Source organism: Haliotis rufescens, unplaced genomic scaffold (assembly GCF_023055435.1).
Source record: "Haliotis rufescens isolate VD_foot unplaced genomic scaffold, xgHalRufe1.0.p SCAF_19, whole genome shotgun sequence".
In the NCBI taxonomy this organism is placed as follows: Eukaryota; Metazoa; Mollusca; class Gastropoda; order Lepetellida; family Haliotidae; genus Haliotis; species Haliotis rufescens.
The window spans coordinates 1,814,779-1,840,041 of record NW_025963879.1 but is presented as its reverse complement, the minus strand read 5'-3'; the positions used below and the strand labels follow the sequence as shown (position 1 = coordinate 1,840,041).

General features: G+C 44.0%; 2 protein-coding genes across 2 annotated transcripts in view; one reads left to right on the top strand and one right to left on the bottom strand.

The window, feature by feature from the left end:
• Positions 1–662: 662 nt before the first annotated feature.
• LOC124113024 (RNA-binding protein NOB1-like) lies at positions 663–21,007 on the bottom strand. The gene is made up of 8 exons (XM_046473265.1): positions 20,930–21,007; positions 9,444–9,576; positions 7,240–7,373; positions 6,524–6,595; positions 3,945–4,838; positions 2,628–2,725; positions 1,386–1,527; positions 663–967 (listed from the first exon to the last, which is right to left on the bottom strand). Exons 1-8 carry the CDS (start codon positions 20,999–21,001, stop codon positions 704–706), a joined length of 1,809 nt encoding a protein of 602 aa, XP_046329221.1. The 5' UTR covers positions 21,002–21,007; the 3' UTR covers positions 663–703.
• A 172-nt stretch (positions 21,008–21,179) lies between these two features.
• The window catches only part of LOC124113023 (E3 ubiquitin-protein ligase Su(dx)-like), a 42,171-nt gene continuing 38,087 nt past the window's right edge, over positions 21,180–25,263 (top strand). The window contains exon 1 of the mRNA XM_046473264.2: positions 21,180–21,276. The gene's annotated coding sequence lies outside the window, so the exon portion shown is untranslated. The remainder of the gene's footprint in view (positions 21,277–25,263) is intronic.

Sequence of the window (25,263 nt, the reverse complement as noted above, 5' to 3'; positions counted from 1 at the left end):
CATCTCTACTAGATGAGGGCAAAAGTCTTTCATGTTTGCGGCCACCCCAGCACTTCTACCTAACATGACGGCGGCACCATCGGACCCCATTCCATATACTCTCCCCAAAGAAAGTCCAACACTCTTAAAATAGGCTAACAATGATGCAGTAATCGTCTGTGCATCCGCAGCATAGACACGAAGAACCTTAGCGAATTTAATTTTCAAATTTCCTTCAACTAAGTAAAAAAAATAGATGATCAAGTTCTTCTCACTAGACAAGTCAGTGCTTTCGTCTATGATGAAGGAAACTGCCGGGCTGGCAACAAGTTCTCTCACAATCTCATCCTCGATCTGCTCCGATATAAGTTCTATAAACTCGGAAGCGGCGGTGTCCTCTCTGTAGAGCTTAGAAGTTATTTTTGCCCCGTTAATTTCCGCCAAGACATTCAACGACTCATACTTGTCAATGGCAAGACACTCCTCTGAGATATAGTATACGTTCCGTAGAAGCGTACACACAGCGTCGTCTACTTGTATAACGCGTTCAGCGAAAATCTTTGGTTCTTCGTTGGACGATATCTCTGATGCAGTTGCCAACTTCAATATTGTTTATGAAGATAACAATATTTTTACTTCTTTCCACAACACACAAGTGCCTAGAATAACAAGTGAAACTGAAATCAGATAATATCACATTTTATTCAATCTGAATCAGGACATGCTATTTCCGTCTCCCTGTACTCTTCTTGACTCCAACTTGATGCCGCCTCCTGCCGCTCTGACCTTGGCGCATTATACCGAGTTGAGCAGCTCTACTTGTGACATCATTCCGACAGAAGGGTGATTCCGAAGCCATAAAGTCTGGGTCAAATACATCCATCGACTTGAGAGATTTCTTTGTAGGTCGCTGATGAGGAAACGGTTGGTCAGCCACAAGAAGGGGGTTTTGGGCGTGCTTACCTCCCTTTGGGGTTGGTAATGAATACTGTAAAGAAAGGACAAACGCATATGAATAGAGATAAAACAAAAACTTCATCCAAAAGGTGCTTGCGAGGTAACTCTAAAACTCAAGGGGACCCCTATAAATTTTGTCCATGTATGAATTTGGGTCCCAGGTCAGAAGCTTTGCTTGAATTCATTGCACATGCTCAGAAGCCTTTAGTCTACCATAAAGTGGAATTTCACTGTTAGACTGAAGAAACGTAACCTCTACACCCTGAACTTCAGTAATGTCGGTAATCTGTAACATACAAAATACAGTCTTCATAAATTCAGTTATTCAAATAGCTCACAGTACTCAAATGTCAATTTTGCATCCAGTTAAATTCTGAATATTAAGGTCAGGTTGACAAAGGAGCAATATAGTACAAAAGAAAATTGTGGATGACAAGACAGAGTTGTACCCTTAGTCCCCTTGTGGAGAGCTTCTTCCTCCTGGAGAAGAAGTACTTGACGGTGCCATCATCCTGCACAGTCATTGCGATACGCTTCAGTGTATGGTTGCCACACTGGGGACAAAACAATTTCTCCATTTTTGACGTAATCCTGGAGAAACAAAGTGAGGGTTACTTCACATAGATGCTCAAATTGACAGCAAGTACATCACAAATTGTTTACATAATAAATATGTTGTGCATTCTTACAGTCTTGAAAGCAAACATTTTGTTTTTGCTAACAATGTCTCCCTCCCCTCTACATATGAAAACATTGTACGCTATGGGCCCTTCCTCAAAGTGTTATATTTGAGCATATTTGATGGAAGCAGACAAAAGTTTGAACAGAAAAAAGTCCATGGTTACTGACGATAATATTGTTTGTTTTTTTGTTTGTTTGTTGTTTAACGCAGCACTCAGCAATATTCTAGCTATATGACGTCAGTCAGTAAATAATTGAGTCTGGACAGACAATCCAGTGATTGACATCATGGGCATCAATCCACGCAATTGTTTTTCTTATATTTCATTTAAGGTAATTCACTTGGCTATGGATTGGCTATGAATAATCGAAACAGAATCTACATTCAAAGCCTCCACAAGCATCATTACACAACCAAAACAAGACTCATATCGCGTTTATCTTCCCATTTTCCAAACTGCAACTGCTCAGCTATGTAAACTGCATTCCATACAGTTTATTTTCTGTAAATTTGGCTTTGTTATACTTAGGATTAAGTCAGTGATGACCTAAATAAGGTCAGCTAAATGTGCGAGGAAGTGTAACTAACCCAAGACCTAAGATGTTTACCACTACGGTGAACCAATGAGCAGGAGTGAGAGAGTGAGTAAGGTTTTGCGCTGCTTTTACCAATATTCCAGCAATGTCAAGGCGGGGGACACCAGAAATGGGCTTCACACATTGTACCCCTGTGGGGATTCAAACCCGGGTCTTCGGCATGATGTGCGAACGCTTTAACCACTAGGCTACCCCACCGCCCCCATAGAAGCAGGAGTATGGTGCCGACACAGTGATAGGCGAAGGATGTGAAACCCATGCAAAGCAGACCCTATCTAACTGAGGGATGCTGTCACTAAACACTAAGCCATCATGGCCCTGCAAATTGAACCAATTGCATTTTCAAAACTATTACATGCCATCTTCATATATACATATACTGTGCACATGAAATACACAAGGACGGAACGTACTTGAAGCAGGCAAAACACCGAAGTACATAACTCTTGGCTTTCTTGATAAGCATTCCATCAACTGAGACCACGTTCAAACCCATCTGGATTAACACATTCTGCAAGACAAGAAACACATTGTAAAAAAATAGTTAATAAACAAAAGATGTGACAAGGCTTCAAAATTGCCAAAAATATCAAATCATGTGTATCAAACAATGTGTTAAATCATTGTTATTTTCAGAATTTTCCTCTCTCATCTTTGATCACTGACAATTTGATGATGACTTCAATGTATTATGGATATGATGAAGTCACAACCCTAACTTCACCCACTGATAACACTTTTCTAAATATTTGGAATTAAAACTGTTGATTTTAATCATCAGCATTGTCTCATGGCAACAGGGGGTTCCTGAACATGGACAGCATCGAGACGTCAAATGACACGAAAAAATGCATGTTGATGTCTGTGGTAGTACTGACACGTTCCTGTTGCTTTCAATCTCATTAAAATCAGATCTTAGTTCTCACTACCGCTAAACAAAGATCTGAGGACATCCCATTACAGATCAGGTCAGAACAACCTTACATCTGACCAATCAGAGCGTTGCTTACCAGATCAGTAAAGTGATAGTCGGAATGAGTTTTCTAATTATGCAACCTGGAAAAGGTTAACACAAGGTATTCCAAACACTAGCTAAGGGCTGTACGCCGATCTCTCGCTTCAATGGGATAGCCTGTGTGGAGTTTTGTTGTTTGTTTGTTGTTTATTCCAGCTATATGACGGCAGTCTTTCAATAATCGAGTCTGGACCAGACAATCCAGTGATTGACATCATGATCCAGACAATTGGGATATGATGTCATGCATCAACTTAGACAGCGAGCCTGACCATGCAATCCCGTTAGTACTGCCATACAATATACAATAGCCATCTATTGGACATTAAGGGATTTTCTTTTGTTACGTTTTCAAATTTTGAAACAATATATTCGGATCGGAAATCACCAGTTGGAAACAAGTGCTGTAAAGCTAGAGAAAGCTGCTTTCTGATTGGCTAAAGTTGACTTCTTATCAGTCATTTCATTGGTCGGTCAAAGTTCGCGAAAGGTCATTCTGACCATAATCTGATGTCTTCACATCTTTGTTTCGCTGTAGCGAGAACTGAGATCTGATCTAAATGAGGGCTGTCATATAGCTTGAATATTGCTGAGTGCGGCGTTAAACAACAAACAAACAAATCTAAATGAGATTGCTGTGAATTTTATATTGTCATGCACATGCATATTGCACATGCTGCACCATCAACTCCACCTGGTGTTACTGGCAGCTCACCTGCATGGCAAAGTCTGTAGTCAGACATCCAACAGTGACTTCTGCCCTCTCAGCATCACCGCCACCCATCTGCTTCTTCACCTCCTTGATGTTGGACGGAGTTATCCACCCTTCTCCATCCTCCCCCTCACTTTCTTCTTCCTCCTCACTCTCCTCCTCCTCCTCCTCTTCACCTTCCACTTCCTCTTGAATCAAACTACTTGGCAGCACCTGCCCTTCCTTAAATACTCGAACTGCTGCAGGTTTCACCTGAACTTTGGCTTGTCCATCTTGGATTATTTTTGCATATGAAACTGTGTTTGTACCAGCACTGATGGACGTCTCTGACAGTGAATCAACCTGATTTGAGGATAATGAAGGATATTCACCTTCGTCAACCAAGGGCTGCTTGTCCTCACTCGAGTTATCCCTTACCTCAATAAACACTTGAGGGACTTCACTTGTCGCCTGACTATCTTTCAGCAAGCCGTTTGTGGCCCCTGTGTCACATATCACTTCTGAGTCATTACGGTAATGGCCACCAAGGTCCCGTGAGAGGCTGGGAAACTCCTCCTCATTCTCCAGCTTGTTCACAAGGCAGCCAGATGTGGAGTCATCCCGCACCTCGCTGTAGATGTGCTGGACAGACTTCGTTTCAATGGCAGTTCTCGGTTTTGTGTCTGAGGGGAGAGGATCTCTCGACAGAGCTGGGAAGTCACTCTTGTCAGTCTCCTGTGTGGGTTCAGAACATGCATCATTTACTGCAACACATGTCTTTTGTGCATGCGAAGTCACTTCACTGTGGGATGGAGATGAATGTTTGACATCAGACGGTACATCTGCAATGTTTTGTTTCTCCAGTGTTGCAGCCACATCATCGATGCTCTCCGATGTACTCCTAGACTGTGTCTCACTCTGAAATTGAAGACAATTAATTATATTTCCATTCTATTATAAATACCCTGGACCCATTTGCCCCAATAGCTTCATAGTGAGCCTCATTTGAATACTAGTGATGGAGGTGACTGCGTCACTGCTGACATGAAGGTAATTGGCGAATAGGTAAGGATATTTATTCATCATAGCATGGAGATATGAGGGTAAATAAAAAAGTTAGTGGCCTCACAAAGAATCATTTAGAATCAAAATTGTTCCCACATTATTTTCCTTTGATCTGTTGTCTTCAATACACTTGTTCCAGTGATACTCCAGTCTTGTTATACTTGCCTTATAGAAGTCTTCATCAAGGTCCCCTCAAAAGACCTTGGTGGACTGTAGTGACTCAAAACTGATCACAATAGTGTCAGTGAAATGATGAATTGGAACACATTGGAAGGCCATAACTATGTGGAGATCTAGGACAGCAATAAGTGTATGGGGATCTAGGACAGCCGTAACCGTGTGGGGATCTAGGACAGCCGTAACCATGTGGGCAATCTAGGACAGCTGTAACCGTGTGGGCGATCTAGGACAGCTGTAACCGTGTGGGCGATCTAGGACAGCCGTAACCGTGTGGGCGATCTAGGACAGCCGTAACCGTGTGGGGATCTAGGACAGCCGTAACCGTGTGGGGATCTAGGACAGCCATAACCGTGTGGGGGATTTAGGACAGCCATGTGTTAGGATCAAGGACAGTCGTAACTGTGTTGGGATCTAGGACAGCCGTAACCGTGTGGGGATCTAGGACAGTCGTAACTGTGTGGGGATCTAGGACAGCCGTAACCGTGTGGGGATCTAGGACAGCCGTAACCGTGTGGGGATCTAGGACAGCCGTAACCATGTTGGGATCTAGGACAGCCATAACCATGTGGGGGATTTAGGACAGCCATGTGTTAGGATCAAGGACAGTTGTAACTGTGTTGGGATCTAGGAAAGCCGTAACCGTGTGGGGATCTAGGACAGCCGTAACCGTGTGGGGATCTAGGACAGCCATAACCGTGTGGGGGATTTAGGACAGCCATGTGTTAGGATCAAGGACAGTCGTAACTGTGTTGGGATCTAGGACAGCCGTAACCGAGTTAGGGTCTAGGACAGTAGTAACTGTGTGGGGATCTAGGACAGCCGTAACCTTGTGGGGAATCTAGGACATGGTTACGGCTGTATACAGACTTATACGCATATACTAGACAATCAAGAATGAACATGAGCTGAGTTTCTAATGACCAACTGTTTTACTTGAGTGGTATGCAGGGTTTTGCACGATGCACAAATGTGCGTCCAGTATGCACAAATGTGCGTCCAGTATGCACAAAGGTTGAGAATGGACGCAGAAAAAGAATATACTGCATCCCTTGGGAGGCACAATAATATTCATTGAACCTACAGCACATCAAGAGCAGTTATTGGTGTCTGTCATGTCATCTATCAATCATGACCACTGTCCACATGATCATTGGTTCATTCCAGGCTCTCAAGTAATTATCTAAACGTACAGTACACTACACCATTTCATTACTTTACCGGACCTTCATATTGCTTTCAAGGGCCCTTAAAATAAACTATTGGGGGTCCCCTGGACCCCCACTTTTATAAGTCAAGGTAAAACCCTGGGTAAATGTTCTGATATGGCTAGTAAACGATGAAATGACACATGTACTTGCCTGTGTTCCAAGGTAGAAGCCAGCAATCTGTGCAGGCTCATTGGAAGCTGGAGTGGAGAGATTAATCTCCGTCTGAAACACAACACAGTTCACATACACTGGTGTACATAACTGTAACATGGTTCAACAGCCAACTAATCAGGTTCTACAACACTAATATCTGATGACATGACATACCAGTGTAGTTTATCTGGCACAGAAACTTGCCATTGAGAATGATATGGGATTTGCGGACATTTACCACTTTGGTGAAACCCACGAGTATGGTTATATTGCAGGCTAACCCAGAAACACTATCAGGGCGAACTGGAATCCAACACATGATCATAGCTTTCTGGCAGGCCTAAGGGATGCTGCTCTGCACAGCCATATTCCGGCACCTTAGACAACAGGGCTAACCATGGCCTGAAGTTTGTGGTAGAACGATTTCTCAGCAGAATTGGCAATCTTTTTGTAAATATAATCATATTTGTTTATAATATAAACAGTTCATGAATCAGACCAACAAACAAACACCTGATTGGATGTAACATTAACAACTTTTAAGGGGTCGTTTTAGCACGAATCCTGTTACCTAGGCCTCTTCTTAATGTAACATTGTTCACAATATCAACATGTTCACAGACAGAGACAGAGATAGACAAGCAGATGGACAGGCAGACATACACACAGACATACACACAGAGACAGATAGACAGACAGCCATAACAAGCAACCTTTGTGTCCGGTGATGTCTTGATGTGCGTCGTCCCCACATGTTCCTTCTCTAGCTGATAAGCGAGTGCAAGGACTCGGATGTCAACAGCTGACAAGCTCAGGTAATCTCCAGTCTTCTTGGAAAACTCTGTCACTGTAGGAAAAAACATCTAGTTTCTACTCTAGTTCACCTATAAAGGGTTTCTGGAAAACAGTTTATGCTAGGTGAGCTAAATATACTTAGCAGGGCTCGATTTAAGGAAGTTGACTTACACTTGCACCAGGCGCAAGTTGACATGAGAACCTACTTGCATCAGGCAAAACCAAGTTCCACCCTGGTCCCATTAATTTAGCCAAGTTCAAACAGATGGATAGATGCATAAACTAGTCTAAACAAATAAAATCTCAGATCTCTGAAGACTGTCATGAGTTTCCAAAAATTAATAGCATATTGCTCAAAAACATATTACATGTAGTAACAAGTGCACATAATCTGGAAGCCCAAGAAAAATCATGACAAATTACACACAACACAGGGATAAGTGATGTAGTATGGTACATAAAGCGGAGAGGTACTGAGTGTGTTCCAAGATCATAGATGTGTGGAAAAGTAAGGGTTTGTCAGTTAGAAATTTATAAATTTTACAATAAATTGAATATTTATAACACTTATCCTATCTCACTCTATGCATTTCATACTTCTTCTTCCGATCCCTTGGGTGGAAACATCCTTGAACAAAGTTTCTAGCCTCTAAGCTCTATTCGCCCAAACACCCCTGGCATCACCATGACGACCACTCCAGCAATCACATCATGCACCCGATTCTCACGCAGCTTGCTGTCCTCGATCTGGTCACCAGATACCCTCTGCCTCATCATTCTCTTTCTTGGAGCTGACAGGCTAGTGTAACTGTGATGTGGGGTAGGATGGGCGGCCATAGATCGTGTGAAATAGGATAAGTATTATAAATATACAATTCATTGTAAAATTTACAAATCTTTAAACTTATCCTAACTCACTCTATGCATTTATCCCACGGTAGGACGGTGGGTCGCAGATTATCAAAGTATGTATTCGTCTTGTAACCAGGAGATGCACATGAGGAAGCTGGTGCTTAACATGCTTCAATCCTAGGACTGTCACACATCTGGAGATATTACTAGGACATAGCGTCATGCCAACGGGTATAACGTGCTTGTGTGTTTTCGCATAGGACATCGTACTATGATGATAGTGTGGTTTTGAATTAAGCTATTCAACCACGACTTGTAGCCAATTCAGAAAGGGTCTCAAGTCAATCAGTTCTACAAAACAACCTATCCGTATGCTCTAATGACGCAGGTCTTATTTGTTTGGCATCCCATTTTACACTTTGCCAAGGCAGGGGTGGGCTGATAATGGAATTGGGACACCGTCGAAACGGCTGCACCTTGCATTCACGAAAAAGTGGTGTATTGGTAGAAAGGGTCAGGGGAACTCCTGAGCAGACGTTCATTCTGATGTTCGTTCTAACCACCATTGTAGAAGGCCGTACAGGTGCAATGGGAGCTGAATCGGGAGCAGGCAATCGTCAATCTGAAGATGCGGTCTCTCTGGGTGAGGGCTTGTGCCGACGTCAATAGACCGAGCAGCTGCTGCCATTGTTGAAGATGTGGCGACTGCCTGAGTGCTAATGGGACGAGTCGTTGTTTCTTCTTCTATCCGTTCGGAGGAACGAACCTCTTTCCGAGATCGATGTGCTGCGATGTGCTGCAGATGAATTGCAGTTGCCGTTTTACGACTTTTCTGTGTTGCCCAGCCAACCGAGCTGATGGAGTAATTTCTGCACGAGGGTGAGATGTTTACTAGGACATTTCGGTCGGCATGGACTTGAATAGACTTGAGGATAATCCCTCTGACTTGCAGGAACTTCGTGATGGGCTTGGTAAGTCGGGTAAAGAGCCACGGGGCCAAAGAACTTCCAATTGACACTGAGTGACAAAGTGTAATTAAGGTAATAAAATGTGAGGGATACTATATTTTATCATACACAAGCTGGCTGACAATGTGTGGAAGTGACTAAAAGAAATATGCCTCCTTCTGGTTTTTGTTCCTTGTTGGGCTGCAAAAATAACTACATCATAAAACTATTACGAGCTACGCATACTGGCAGCTTTCGCAGTACTTTCCTGATCTAAAACAATTCCAGATTTACAGTATATATACAACACTGTGGCTGGTTACCTATTTTCACGGATTCAGCAGATGGTTCCCTGTACTCGAGCTTGTAGGGAAGAAACTGTAGGCGCTGTTTGGTGGCTTTATCCTTAATTTCTCCGACAACATCAGGCAGGCTGTAAATCTGTTCACCAATGTCCTAAGAAATGATGAAAACATGAATTCATTAGTAATTTAATTTAAATTGCTGAGATAAAAGTGGACATTTTTATAGTGTCACAAACTTCAGGTATCCATTAATTGGAAATCTCGTCTCATGCAAACCACTGCATCACCCATTAAGTAGCCTTCTTTCATATTACACGGACAGGTTCTGCACGTCTTTTTCATTCTGTTTGTTATTAAACACCACACTGAGCAACAGTACGCGGTTTGCGAGTTGGTTCAACTTATCATGGATTACAAGTAATTACAGTTATCTTATTGTAAATAACAGTTTGGACCAGACAATCCAGTAATTAATACCATGAACAATGACACACAATCAACCAATCACCGAGCCTGAAAACCTGATCCATTTAGTGAGGTGAGGTGAGGTGAGGCGAGGTGAGGTGAGGTGAGGTGAGGTGAGGTGAGGTTTAACGTTGCGTCCAAACTTATTGCAGTTATATAGCGACGTGCATGCACGTGTGTGTGTGGCTGCTTGTACCAGTGTGTACTAGTCCGGACTGATGCCGATTTATAGTGCTAACGCACTGAGATATCATGTCGCAGTGTAACATGGATAGCCCACTCAGACACAGTAAACTGCTATGAGCCAACCAGTCCTTTATTTAGCACCTTAAAGCCGAGCGCCAGACAGGGTAACAACAAGTACCATCTTTTAACATGTTTTAGTACAGCGTAGCCGGGGATTGAACCCAGAACCTTCTCCTCTCCAGGCAGGCGCCCTACCACTAGACCACGGAGGCGGTCAGATCCATTTTGTTTGACACAGTCAGTATTGGTTGCAGCAGACCTTGCCCAGATAACCACTGGACTTCCATATTTCATCACTACCAAAGTTATCACAACCTATTGTGGGAACAGTGACATTTATTTGACCAGATAATAACTTTTATTGAAACAAATAAATTACAAGTTTTATAACAATTGATCCAAGTATTAGCATGTGCAGAACTTTGTGCCACAAATCAACCACAGTATTGTTAGTTCATGTATCAATACGTCCCACGAAGATCCGGGTAAGAAAAGGTTTTCAGCAACCTACGCTTGCCGTAAAGAGCGACTATGCTTGTCATAAGAGGCAACTAATTGGATCAGGTGGTCAGACTTGTTGACTTGGTTGATGCATGTCATCGCATCCCAATTGTGCCAGACTCGATTATTTATAGTCCGCAGTCATATGGCTGATATATTGCTAGGTGCAGTGTTAAACAACAAACAACAAGCAACAAATCATGTGTATATACAAACTGTTGCAGGGGTAAAAACATATTCTCACTCAAGTATGCCACAGGGGACTCACAAAGATGTTTACTTTTGCCCTTGGGAAATATGGATATTGGCCCATATTTTGCTGCACATTTTTTATCTGTTTCATCATGATTACTGAGAGGATAAAACTGCTCTCTATATTCATATCTTAAAGGTAAATATTTATATACTCTTCAAAAAAAGAAACTTGACATAGATGTAAAACCACTTATTGCCAAATATCTAAAATAATTACATTAAATGAGAACCAAATAAGTCAAACAGAAAGATGATGTGTCTATAATTCGCGAAAACACATGCAAAGCACATAAACGTAGCGTTTGGGAATCAATTTTACAGCTTCATCCAAACTCAACCGCCTGTAAAAAACGTGCAGCACAGGATCCTGCATTTAGGCATGCAGGCCCCCCTGCTGAATGGGTATAAATATCCACATCAACGGCAGTAGAGGCGACAGAATGCCAAGACTGAATGCAGCTCAACGGAACAACGCCATTGGGAGATTACAAGCTGGAGCAACTCAGCAAGAAGTGGCCAGGCACTTTGGCGTATCCAGACAGACAATCTCCGCACTGTGGACCCGATACAACATCACCAACAGAGTTGACGACAGACCAAGGTCAGGAAGACCAAGGGTGACAACCCAAGCACAAGATCGATACATCCTGCTGCGACACCTCCGAGACCACACTACCACAGCCACGTCTACAACCACACAGATCCTTGGGGTACGCAGAATATCAGATCAAACGATACGCAACAGACTGAGGGAGGCTGGACTTTTTGCACGAAGACCTGTTCGACGTCATGTATTGACCCCACATCATCTGGCGGACCGTCTGCTTTGGTGCCAACAAAGGGTTAGATGGACACGTGCAAGGTGGAGAAATGTACTGTTTACTGACGAGTCCCGTTTCCTACTCACACATGCTGATGGGCGCGCACGTGTCTACAGACGTCGGGGTGAATGTTACGCCCCCAACTGTGTGCAGCAGGTTGTCCCATTTGGCGGCGGGAGTGTCATTGTATGGGCCGGAATTCATCACGGTGGTAGGACGCCTCTCGTGCATGTGGCAGGTGCATTAACAGGTGTGCGTTACAGAGACTTGATCCTACAGCCTTATGTTCTTCCTCACGTCAACGTTCATGGCGGACAGTTCCAGCAGGACAACGCTCGACCGCATATTGCACGTTTGTCAGGACTTCTTACAGCACAACAACATCCAGACATAACCTTGGCCAGCCCGGTCACCAGAAATTGTCCCCGACTGAGCATCTGTGGGACGAGTTGGATCGACGAGTTCGCAGAAGGAATCCACCGCCCCAAACACTTCCGGCGCTTCTTGATGCACTTCAGCATGAATGGCAGCACATCCAACAGCGTGTTATTGACAACTTGATTGCATCTATTGGTCGTCGGTGTCAAGCGGTGATTGATGCACGTGGTGGGCACAACCGATACAGGCATTTTCTGTACCCCTGTGACATTACCTGTGTCTGTCTAGATGACACGATTAATGTTTTGAACATTGTGTACATTGATCTTCAAACAATGTTTCAATTATGGTTTCTGTGTCCTATTTTGAAACAATCGCATTATATTACATTTTAAAAGTCAGTGTCAAGTTTCTTTTTTTGAAGAGTATATAATGACTGAATGGCCAAAATATCTTGAAATTTTTTACAAACCTGTAGAGGTTATGAATTCTCTGATGAAATCCTCCTTGGGGCACTTATTGCATTTTCCTGGCTCAAGAAAATCTACATGACATAGTTGTAACCATTTTCCTTAATAAAAATTGTTACCACACAAAAAACTTTGTTTTTGTATGATATACGTCCACCCTTATGGTGCCTCACCCTCCACGGCGCGTCACGCCAAGGGAAGCAACTCTCACCCAAATCACTTTCCATATGTCTAATGCTGAGGGAATGTGGGGAGGCGGGTGGCCGTGCCCCAAGGAGGATTTCATCAGAGAATTCATAACCTCTACAGGTTTGTAAAATTCTCTTTCAGATTAAATCCTCCTTGGGGCACTTATTGCATCAAGATAGACTCCTAAAGATAATCTAGGAAGTGGCATCCGTCAGCAACAAGCGTGCATAAAATACATCGTATTTTGATTATTTCAATGAATAAACAAGAGTTCAATAAATGGAACCAACCTTATCGTGAGGCACCACCGTCGAAAGGCGGGGGCTGGAGACAGGGCGTTATCGACCATACACAATGAAAAGAGCCATTCTTTGTGGCTCATCATATCGAGAACTCGAGACACACACACCCCCCACCCCACCCACTTTTTTGAACAAGTGATATTGGGGGCACAGATCACGAGAGACTATAAACCCGCACAGAGCTAGGCCAGAGGGTCCCCGTAATCGAAGGAGTGCATGTGCAATTACGATGATTATCGACTAGTAATGGCTGGTATTGTATCGACCGTAGAAGATAAAATCCGGACCGTTACTGAGCAGTGTTATAACCGGTCCGGGCGGTCTAAAATCTCGAAGGCTCAATCGGCTAGAGATGTAGAACTTTGCCCAGTTCGGAGCACGCTCGCTTGAGTGTTTGTCGAGTTGGTAATGTTTGATGAACGTGCTCGGCTGGCTCCAAATAGCCGCGGAGCAGATCTCCTCAATGGGCAGAGCCGCAGCATACACTTGTGTCGTAGCCACTGCTCTAACCGAATGAGCCTTCAACTTGGTAGGGGGGTCCCTGCCTTGAAGCGTGTACGCCGTATCCACCGCGAGATAGTTTGTTTGCTCGCAGGTGAGCCAGCCTTCCTACCGCCATAACAGCAAAATAGTTGATTATCCTTACGGATACCCTTAGTTCTGCTGATATAGGACTTAAGGGTCCTGCGGACATCCAAGACATGAGCATGTCTTGTAGTGGTCCCCGACGAGGAAGGCTGTGAAAGAGCAGGTAGCTCAATAGGAGCCGTCACGTGGAAGGCGTGTGCGACCTTAGGACGGTAAGAGTCCGGCAGGCGAATACTGACCCTGTCCCGGTGAAAGACAGTTAGTTCGGGATCGGCTGACATTGCGTGAATGTCGCCTACCCGTCTGCCGGACGTTACCGCCACAAGGAACGCCGTCTTCCAGCTCAACAGCTGAAGAGAGAGAGACGACAGATCCCGAAAAGAAGGACCGGACAGCCAATCAAGAACGATTGACAATTCCCAAGGGGGACTGATCCGCCGGACAGGCGGTCGGATCCTGTCCACACCTGCTAAAAAACGCTGCACTAATGGGTGCGCACCCAAAAGTGCCCCGTCGACGGGGACGTGAAAGGCAGCGATAGCTGTAGAGTACCCCCGGACTGTCGATGCGGCCAGGCCGACATCTAGTCGCGACTGGAGGAACTCAAGTACGGCTACGAGATCTGCAGAAAAGGGATCTGCAATCCTTCTATCGACACACCAGCGCGCATAGCAGGCCCATCTATCCTCGTACTGAACGTTTGTCGAATCCCTCCGCGAAGCCAGTATTGTGTCTGCAACTCGTGCAGGAATACCGCTCTCCTGGAGGCGATTCCGGACAGTGGCCAAGCCACCCACTGAATCCTGGGATTCGGGTGGAGGGCCTCATTCTGGGATAGGAGGTCCGGTCGTAAAGGTAATAGAACAGGAGGCTGAGCCAGAAACCTGAGTATGACTGGAAACCAACTCTGCGCCGACCAAAGGGGTGCCAGGAGCACAAGTAGTCGCGCAGGCTGAGTGGCTAGCTGAGACAGGACCTTGGAAATCAGAGGTACTGGGGGGAATGCCCACAGTATTCTGTCCGTCCAATCTAGCTGGAAGGCGTCCGGTGCCACCGACCTCGGGTCGGGGACTCGGGAGCAGAACGTTGGTGTCTGGTGATTCACCCCAGACGCAAACAGATCCACCTGGAACGACCCGTATAACTGGGAGATAATCCAGAATATCCCCGGGTCGAGCCTCCACTCGTGAGGAGCGAGGATCCGGCGAGACAGAGCGTCCGCACGGACGTTGTCTACCCCCGGGAGATAAACAGGTAGCACCCTGATAACGTGTGAGTCGCACCATAGGAGGAACTGCCACGTCTCTTGGAGAAGCGACGGAGACACCGTTCCCCCCTGCTTCCGGATGTAAGTCATCGCCGTTTGGTTGTCCATCTCTAGACGCACCACTTGGCCACGAAGCAGATCCAGGAAGCGTTGGAACACCAACCTGACCGCTCTCAGTTCTAGCACATTGATATGCATTTTGATCTCCTGCTGTGACCATAGTCCCGAGGCAGTGTGATCGTTCAGAACGCCTCCCCAGCCAGAGAGTGACGCGTCTGTTTGAACTGTGAGAGACGGCACGGGAGTGTCGAGGGGGAGCCCCCGGGACAGATTCCCGACCTCGGTCCACCACTGAAGGTGTGCATTGAGCCACTGCGGAGTCTCGAGAACAGTCTCGAGATCTTTCGAGTTCACCCAAAGTCGACGGAGCGCTTGTTGAATGGGTCTCATTCTCAAGCGCGCCCGCCAAACCACATCCACTGTCGCCGCCATGTTGCCCAGTAACTGGAGCCATGTACGAGCAGTGTGACTGGCTGACAGAAGGAACTGGGAAGTAACACTTCTGACCTTGGTAATGCGATCTTGTGACAGAGATACAAGTCCGCTCACCGTGTTGAAATTCGCCCCTAGGAAGACTAGATTCTGAGTAGGGCTCAGATCTGACTTCTTGAGATTGACTATCCACCCTAGAGTGATCAGAATATCTATCACTTGTTGTGTAGCTATCTGACTCAGGGATTGCGATAGAGCTCTTAGTAGCCAGTCGTCGAGGTACGGATGGCAGAACCGACCTTTTGACCTGGCCACTTGGGCGGGAATCAACATCAGCTTGGTGAACACCCTCGGGGCCGTAGCGATCCCGAATGGTAGAACCCTGAACTGATAACACCTCCCGTCGAAAGAAAACCTGAGGTATTTCTTGAACTCGGGGTGTATGGGTACGTGGAGATAGGCGTCTTTTAGGTCTATTGACGTTAGCCATTCTCCGGTCTCGACAGCTGAGATCACCGAGCGCAGTGTCTCCATCCTGAAGGACGGTACCTCTATAAGTTTGTTCAGCCTTCTCAGATTGAGAATAGGCCTGAACCCTCCGTCTTTTTTGGTGACTAGGAAATATGTCGAGTAGAAGCCCTCGCTTTCCTGTCCCACGGGAACCGGTTCGATCGCAGCCTTCATAAGAAGTGCGTCGACCTCGGCACGGAGGAATTCCGCCCTCTCCAGGGTAGCAGGCACCGGAGTGTGCTTTATCCCGGAGAAGGGGGGCGGATGATGTTTCCACCGAGGCAAATGGCCATCCCTTAGAGTGGACAGGGTCCAGGGATTGGATGTGACTGTCTCCCATTCCTGCAGGAATAGAGCCAGTCGGCCGCCTACGGGGACATCCGGCTTGAGGCAGCGGACCCCGGCTGTCGGCAGTTCGAAAACATGCGACCGTGGGTCCGCCCGGGGCGCTTCGGGCGCTAATGGGAACCCGATGGGTTCCCGGCCCTGCGAAAAGGCTGCTGGCCTCGACCAGCTGCCCTGCCCCGGCCCCTGCCTCTCTTGCTCCTCCCGGCGCCCTTACCTGAAGGAAGCGGCTGCTTCCAAGCAGGTGCAGACTTCTGACCCGGCGCGTCAGCGTAGGAGGAAGCAAGTGGAGAGGTCCGCTTACGCGGTTTAACGCATGGTACCTCCAACAAGGCCTTAGAATCCTTGATGGAGGCATACAACTGTGCGGCCTCTCGGACCACCTGCTGAGCCCCAGGGAAAGCAAAGGCAAAGCAAGTAGATCCTGGCGTGTGGAAGCCGAGTATTTGGATACCGACATCCACAGCCTGCGCATGCCCATGACTGCGCACATCATCTGCGAGGCACAGCTACGAATAGCGTCCCTCGCAAGATGACTATGTACCTCCGTAAGTTGCGCGGCCAACTCCGAAGAGTCGGCCGGCCCCTCTCCCGCTAACTCCCTCTGTACGGCCGACAGATAAGCGGAGTGTACGGACACCCGGAGCTGCTGACATGCGTTACGATATTGCTCCTCGAAGCAAACGTAAGCAGCCTTCAGCTCCGTACCGCACGCGGGAAAGGGTGGCAACCGCCGGCCCTGCTTGACCTTAGCCAAGTTGGGGGTCGAAGACCCCCCCAGGGTAACGGAGGTCCAGACGCATTCGTCCACCACCGGTACCTCAAAATCACCATCCTCTGCTAACGGGTACCGCTTAATAAGTTCGGGCAGGTCGAACTTCCTGCGGGCACCCGACAACAGAGGGTTGATGACTTCATGCACCAATGAAGACAGAATACGGAGCCGCACCTGGGGTGCCTTGCTTGGAGCAAAAGCGTCCCCCGGAAGGCGGAACTCAGTCGGATCCGACTGGGGCATGGGCGCAGCCACCTGAGGCAGTACCTGGACAATCTTGTCCCGTACATGCCTCAACGAGGAAACGAAGGAAAATATTCCCGAGGTCTCCGAGTCGTCTCCCCCCTCCTCCATCCACTCCTCCTCTCTCGATTCCGAGCCGAAATTAATCGACTCTTCCCCGAGAGAAGAGGCAGACGAAGTCGGAAGGGGACGCCCGAAGGCCTGGGCCTTCGCATCCCCGGGCTGCACCCGGCCCGAAGCCGAGTCCCGGTCCCGAGGTGCCGGGGGTTCAAGGGAACCCACCTGGCTCTGGGCTAGAAATCCGCTAGAGGAAGCCTCGGCCTCGGAAGAGGCGTCTGGCTCCGCTAGGGAGAACTGTGCGTCGGTAGTGAACGGGCCAGTGCCCGCCACCCCTCCGCTGGGGAGCGACCTCGAGCCGGCGCCGAAGCCCGGTCTGAGTTCGTCCCTGAGACCAAGTGGCCTGCCTCGGCCGACGCCGGGCATATCACAAGGTCTCGAAGCCGCGTCCGGCGCCGACAACGGGGAAGGCTCGGTCCGCAACTCCTCCATCATCGACGCCATCTGCGACCTCAACAAGGCAGAGATGTCTGCCAAAGACGGTGCAGGAGAGGGTGCAGTGATTGTGACGGGGACCCTAGAGCCTTCTCCCCCGGCCCCCGGGGAGGGAGCGGAGGAGACAGTCTCAGCTGCCTTTTTACCCTTTCTTACTTTTTTTGAGGGGGGCGGGGCGGTCTTTGCCGATCTAATGTCCACCCCCGCCTTCAATAGACCCTTAAAGTGTAAGAGGTCCACATTTCTCTTTTTCTGCGCCCGTGGTGTGAATGCAACACAGATCGGGCATGACCCATCGTCATGCCCGTCTTCGGCCAAACACTTTATGCAAGTATCATGCCTGTCTTGGGGGGGAATCGAAGCCGAGCACCCCGTACACAGTTTGAAGGTCTGTAAAAAAGACCGTAATTTTTGAGTTTGGCGGGAAGGGTAATAAAGTGTATCAGTGCGATTGAAAGATCGGAAAGATACGTGCATAAATTGTGTAACTAGAAGCAAAGGCGTAATTTAGAATGCGATTGGTAACGCGATACTAATAGCCAATGTCGTAGTATAATTATAACACCAAAGTGGGCGTGTTACGCGCGAAGGTGTAGAAAACCCGTAAAAAAGGTAAGTGTAATTTAAAATAATTAACACACCACCTTGGGTTTATTTAAAGGAAAAGATTGTAGGCTAAAGCCCGATGATATAGATTAAAAAACCGAAGCCGTTTTTGATGGCCCTGGTGTTACATATATCATACGTGGCACTACAAAATGGACGCTACGACGGCCTTCATTTCAAAGGTATCGTACACGTGTCACATAATTACAACTTTATAACTTTACAATGCGAGGTATTACGCCTTTGCATGAAAGAAATGTACCATACATACAGTTTGGTCTGCCATGGTTCTTGTACGAACGATTATCTTGTCTTTATTTTGTCTTGAAAAAAACAGCACGTCTGTCTTTGTCAGATGACATAAGGAAAGTGATTTGGGTGAGAGTTGCTTCCCTTGGCGTGACGCGCCGTGGAGGGTGAGGCACCATAAGGGTGGACGTATATCATACAAAAACAAAGTTTTTTGTGTGGTAACAATTTTTATTAAGGAAAATGGTTACAACTATGTCATGTAGATTTTCTTGAGCCAGGAAAATGCAATAAGTGCCCCAAGGAGGATTTAATCTGAAAGAGAAAACTGAATGTGTAATCCAATTGATAATTTCACCTTGTGTAGCCAACAAAAGTGTACTTGATTTGATTATCTTTATGCTTATATAATGTTACATACTTGATATTTTGACATGATTTACTAGGGCTGGGATGACACACCAACTGTGAGATGTGATGTGTATCACAATACTTGCATGAGCTCTTATCTGTGGTGTGTAAGCCATCTTTTACATAGACAGGATGGCAAAATACCTGGCACACTAATGATTTACAGTTGGCAGTGCCCAGTATGGTGCAATGGATGAAAATCTTTACATTTTCACTAGAAATTATAGTTTTGTGTAACATTTATAAAAGAATATATTTAAGGTAAGAATCAAAACTTTTTACTTATGTGTGCGATTGTGATCGATACGTATATTGTGAAGTAAAATATCGCGATCGACTGATGTTGTCATGGTTATAGTCTTTGTGTCACATTTGCGCTACCTCTTACTCAAGAGGAGAGTTGAGTGCATGAATTATAATGATGTAATTTGCAAGCTGGCATATTTGTGTCATCTGCTACAGTAGCTGTAGTAATTAAGGCACCAGGGGATGGAGCATTTTACTGGCAGCTTTTGCACATTCCAGTTAGTGCTCACTGTGACGGACCTGCAGTGTTTAGCCAATTAACAAACCTCTGATACTTCCACACGTTTGCAACCTAAAGCCACCCACAATAAACACAATCAACATAATTTGTGTATAGGTGACGTCAGTCTTTCCATGCATATTCCTGGAAATCATTGTTCAGGTACAGCATGTTCAAGCAATCATATTTCCATGTACCCCTCCCCTGACATGTTATGACTCATATGAGCCAAAGGGAAAGTCTTTTTATATTCAAGATACATGTGTGAAAATGCTGCACCTAATAATCAGATCACTCCCAGAGAAAAATTCTGTAAATACTCTAACCCAAACCATCCATATCCCTAAGGACAGAAAAGATAGCTTTGACAGCAAAGATGGCCCAAGGACTAAAGATTGCCAAGAAGGTTTTGACAATCAAGATACAGCAGGTGACTGGTCAGTGAAGCATGAGCCAGAGTCAGAGTGCCAGCAGATAGGCTTGGGCTCAACTTACATCTTGCCAGGCAAAATATTGCTCAGGGTAAATATGAAATGAATCAGTAAGACTACAGTTTACATCTCCGTCTGTGGCTCTCACTACCTGGATCACAGATACCTCTTTGATCCCTAGGGTTGGTTATGTTACCCTAAGGGTGGTAACCCAATTACTTAAGACCTAGGATCCCCTTTCTGATCCTTAGAGGTAGTTATGAGCAATGGTTAAAGATAATTAGCCTCAAATCAATCATATGTAATCCAAATTAACTTTACAATATGTACATGGTTTGAGTTTCAGGGAATTAAAAAAGTGTTTTTCATGCATATGCATCAATGTTAAAAATTGGATGCTGATATAATTAGGAAAATGAGGAGTTGTGCACTTTACTGGGTTATTTTTTTTAATTTCATGTGGTACGTCTAAAGTTTAAAGTTTAATATTTAAAGTTGTCTAGATTAGCTAACTTCAAGAAATGTCATGTTTCCTACGCAATTATTCCTCTATGAATTCATGTGACGCTGAGCGGGATCAGAAAAGTGCGCCCGGTAAAGTGGAGCATCTCCCTTCCAATGACACGTTTGTTACCGTTTGTTGTGTTTGATGAGGAACATGACATGTCAATTATTTATATATGGACGGACATTGACAACACATTATATACCGGCTACCACTTATAAGACATACGTGACTCAATGTGGTGCAACACTGTTACGGATTGGCTGTTACAACAGAGAATCAGATTGATTATCCACATAGTAAGTCAATAAATATGTTTAAGATACAGCCATACATCCATCTAAAACATCAATTAGCATCAAACACAATCAACATACACGGAGTGGCGCGTTCCGAATAAACGCTCCCGTGTCAGCAACAACGTGCTTCACTTTCCTGGAGGTCGCCATGTTTAAGTCACGTGATTTGATTTGACAGATTTTCTTGTGTCTTGTTTATATTTGAATTCGTGTCCCATATCAACACCAAACTCACAATTGATATATGAAAATGTATTCTTTTCCTTATTTCTGTTTTTTTCTTAAAATCTTGAAAAATCTCGTTACTTCGGGATAAGGTGCTTGTGACGTAAGTGGTCACATGATCAGTGATGGTGGTCAACAGGAGTATTATTGAGAAAGTGTACGACGAGAAATTTTACCGTAATATTCCGTGTGTTTAAGAGGTATGTCAATTTAGATACGGTATAGATCTAGTCTAAGTATTCAAGAACATGAATACATATATGGCGATAAGAGATGTTGAAATAAATTCATACTGATCGTCAATTTTGTGCGAAATATTTTCGTGCAATCTCTGTCTTCCTAGTAGCTCCTATCAGTCACGCACATTTGACAGGTATATTAAAGACACTTCATCAGTGTATGTGTAGTTATTTATTTAAACATAAGTTCTGTTGAAGTGAGTTGATTCATCATAAGACAGAACACAATATTTTTTATTAATTAGGTTTGTTTACATAACCATCCATATACAAAACATTCTGTGAAGGTCAGGGATGAAATTGCAAAATATGGATAACCGATCTTGTGATTCTGACTTTGTTTACATACAGATGGATATGTCCCTACACTTTTGCTATTATGATTTTATGTTTGAAAATGTAGTTCACTGCCTTCTTTTCATTAAAGATTACCACATGTCACTCTAATTTTGATATTATGTTGTCCTGGTTTCATTGGTTGTTTTTTTTCTTAATTAATGAATTCTTGCTAGTTAAAGATGGTGTTTTTTGTTACACTATTCTGTGCTGTGACATGAACCTCAGTTATTTTGTGGTTGAGTTTATTTTATGATTTATATATGCAAAGGTTAATGTTTTGATTTAGTTTGTTTTACACTTAACATGTTTTGAAACATTTTTCACATGTCATCATGGTCATTGTGTAAGAAACAGAGTAGATGTTGTGTTTGATGTTCTCTCTCTTTCAGTAATAATCCTCATCTTTTTCATTAATTATTGATATTTAATGTAGCCTGTTTGAAGAGAATATCAGGCCAATTTACAACTGTCCCTACATCATGTACACACACACACACACACACACAATACAAGCAGTTAATCTTTAATTTTAGTTAGTTATGCATATGTGATGTCTCATCATGATTGTATTTGTGAATTTGTGACATATTTTTGTGTTAAGTTGTCGGTGCCAAAAATGTTAGTGTGCACTAGCCCAAACATGGAGCTTAATTTTCAGAAATTTTCTAGATTTCAATTAGAATCTAAAAGACTATAATCAGTTAGCTTACTGTTTGGCAAGCTTATTAATCTTGGTAAAAGACCCAAATATATTTCACAAGATCCAGACTTTGGAAGTTGTGGCTAATGATCCAGATTGGAAGCACCTGCCATCAACAAATGAAAAGAATGGCTATTTATAACATGTACATGAGGGCGTTCATTTGATTAATGTATGTTGATAAAATGATTAATTCAGCTCCTTCAAAAGATATATATTGCATTTTTCCTTGTGTTCATCGTATTAGTACCATTTTGTTTGTGAAAGGCCACAAAAGCCTTTGTTTTGGACAACCTACTTCCCCGAGCAATATATCCAAGATTGATTAAATTGTTTTGATAGCTTTTTTTTCAAAACACTTGCCAAAGTAGCATGTCTGTCTGTCAATTTTAGTATTTATTCAATGATTTAGATGGAAAAAAAGCAACCAAAACACCTTCCTATGGTCAACCTACTTCATATAAACTAGGTCATGTTGCCCAAACAGAGATACTTTCAATGCTGACCCCAATTAACACCAGGTGCTCTCCAGATTTATCGTTCTGTATTATGGGGGCCTGAAAATAATCAAGACTGGACCAGGAAAACTACTTCAATATTGCTAGTGTATGGTAATCTGCATCAGCAATGGTCCATGTTGTTGTTGAACATATACTCAGTGACATAATCATCTCCGTATGACTGCCCCCATTAACATGTTACTAGAATATGAGCACCTGCCTCCCTGTCTTATCCTGTCAGAAGAATGCATTTGACATCATTGTTGATTGTCAACAAGAAAAACGTGTGACAATCAGTTTTCGAAATAAGCACCTGTTCGTAGGTCTATGGCAGGTAGATCTATTGTCAGGCCTGCAGTTTCAAATTTGTATGGGTCCTTATGGCCTGTGGTAAATTTATTTGTCACAATATGCTGCTGGTTTTTATGAGGGCCTGAAAAAGTTTAGTCATGGCATGCAGCTTCTCAAATCTGAGGGTCTTGCAGGCCTGGCATATTTTTCTTATTGTCTAACACTGATTATGATAGAGTAACTGTAAGTTCAACATTATTTCACTCTGAACAATATCCTTACGAAGGTCCACATCATTGTATCCCATTTAGCACCACTTTGGTTTGTTTAACACCCAGGATATTAACAGCATTGATTACGGTAATATATCATTAAGTCGCATGCTTGTTATGAATATTGTGTTGTGGATATGTTCTGAACATCATGCACATGAGTAAGTTGAATTCTAGCAGCGATTTCATAAAATGGCCAATACAATAGTCAAACACTGGATATTGATCTGTGCTGATGTACATGTAAATGATACCTATTGTGTCACATTTTAGCTCACGTGACCGAAGGTGATGTTGTGGGAATTTGTCAGTCATGGTGGCTATATTGAAAATGTAGTTTTTGCTCATTACTCTGCTCATTATATATGCAGAATAACATATACCGTATTCAACCTAATAAGCGCCCCGCCCTAATAAGCAACCACGGCGATATTTGCTAATATATTTGCTAGTGAACAATATCAATTAGCACCCTTCCAATTGATCAATGTACTCAAGACTTATTTATTCGTGTATAATACACACTAGTGTGTATGCACCCTTAATTACTGGGAATTAAATTCTGGAAAAATATATCTTGTGTATAATACGTACAGACTTTTCTTTTGTATCATTTCAGGCTGTCAGCATAAACCACAAAACTCTTTCACCAAAATTATATTCTAATAAGAGCCCCCTATTTCTAATTTTGAGAGCACCCTGGGCGCTTATTACGTCATATACGGTAGTACATTTTGTGAATATTTTGAATGATTGTTTTATCAATATGTGACCTTGACCTCAACCATGTAAAAATACAGTTTTCCTTGTATCCACTGGAAATACAAGGCCTATGGAGTCTAAACTTTGTATGAATTTTCCCAGCTGTGGTGTCTAAAAAAGGTATCACAGAAATCTGATCCAATATTAAGGGGCTAGTACGTCAACTGTTTTGAAACATTGTTTGGAAACAACACTTGATAACCCCAGAGCTTATCCCGCGGAGAGGTTTCTGTGGGCGTGGTCTTATCACATGACCAGACTTTTCTCTTGTTTGTTAACAAGCCTTTCTGTGCACTTTACATATAGTGATATACAACAAATTTTCTCCAAAACTATTTTAAGTCAGTGAAATGAAATTTTACACACTAATGTTACTGGTCATGATCTCAAATGAGTTCGGAAATTGGCGTCGTAAATTCATTTTTTTACACAGTTATGGCCCTTTTTCTGTGCCTTTCAACTTAGTACATACTGCATGAAAACTGAAGTTACATGAATGAAAGTTCTTATTTGCTACCTACCGAACTGGATTGACCTCTGTGGTCTCTGTCATAACACTAATGTTAAAAGATTAAAAGTTTTGAGGGCCTTAGATTTAAATACAAAAGCAGCAAATCTCAGCCTTTTCAAGGACAGCAGGTCCCCCTTCATTTCAAACACTGAATAGATATGAACATGTTCACAGAAATCAGAACCTCCATTACTTTTAAATTTTCAGGAATATGTTTGCCTGTCAGCATGTTCAGTTGACATGAATGTTATATGTTAATTTCTAATGCTTAATATGTTAGCATTACAAACGCCATGACTGGTTTAGTGCAACAGACAAAGCCTACAATGTTCTGATTTTTCATGACTATCACAACACCTTGTTACCATGGGTACATCACAACTCATGAGAATCATGATGAGGGCGGCAGTGTTTTCAATGATATGTCACTGCACACTGTACACATGCTGAAACAGCAAGGTATTCAAGTACAGACCAACAGTGGCAATGTTTGTCAAATGACTGAGAAATGTTTACAGAATCAATTATTTTCTTGTGAAATAGGGTGGTAGATGTAATAAATGTCATCTATTT

Excerpts from the sequence above, each read along its gene's own strand:
- LOC124113024 (XM_046473265.1), bottom strand. The coding sequence starts at position 21,001 with ATGGCGACCTCCAGGAAAGTGAAGCACGTTGTTGCTGACACGGGAGCG. Across the intron at positions 7,374-9,443 it reads TGCTGAATCCGTGAAAATAG|TGACAGAGTTTTCCAAGAAG; the intron begins GTAACCAGCCAC and ends TTTTTCCTACAG. Across the intron at positions 968-1,385 it reads TCTCCACAAGGGGACTAAGG|TATTCATTACCAACCCCAAA; the intron begins GTACAACTCTGT and ends CTTTCTTTACAG.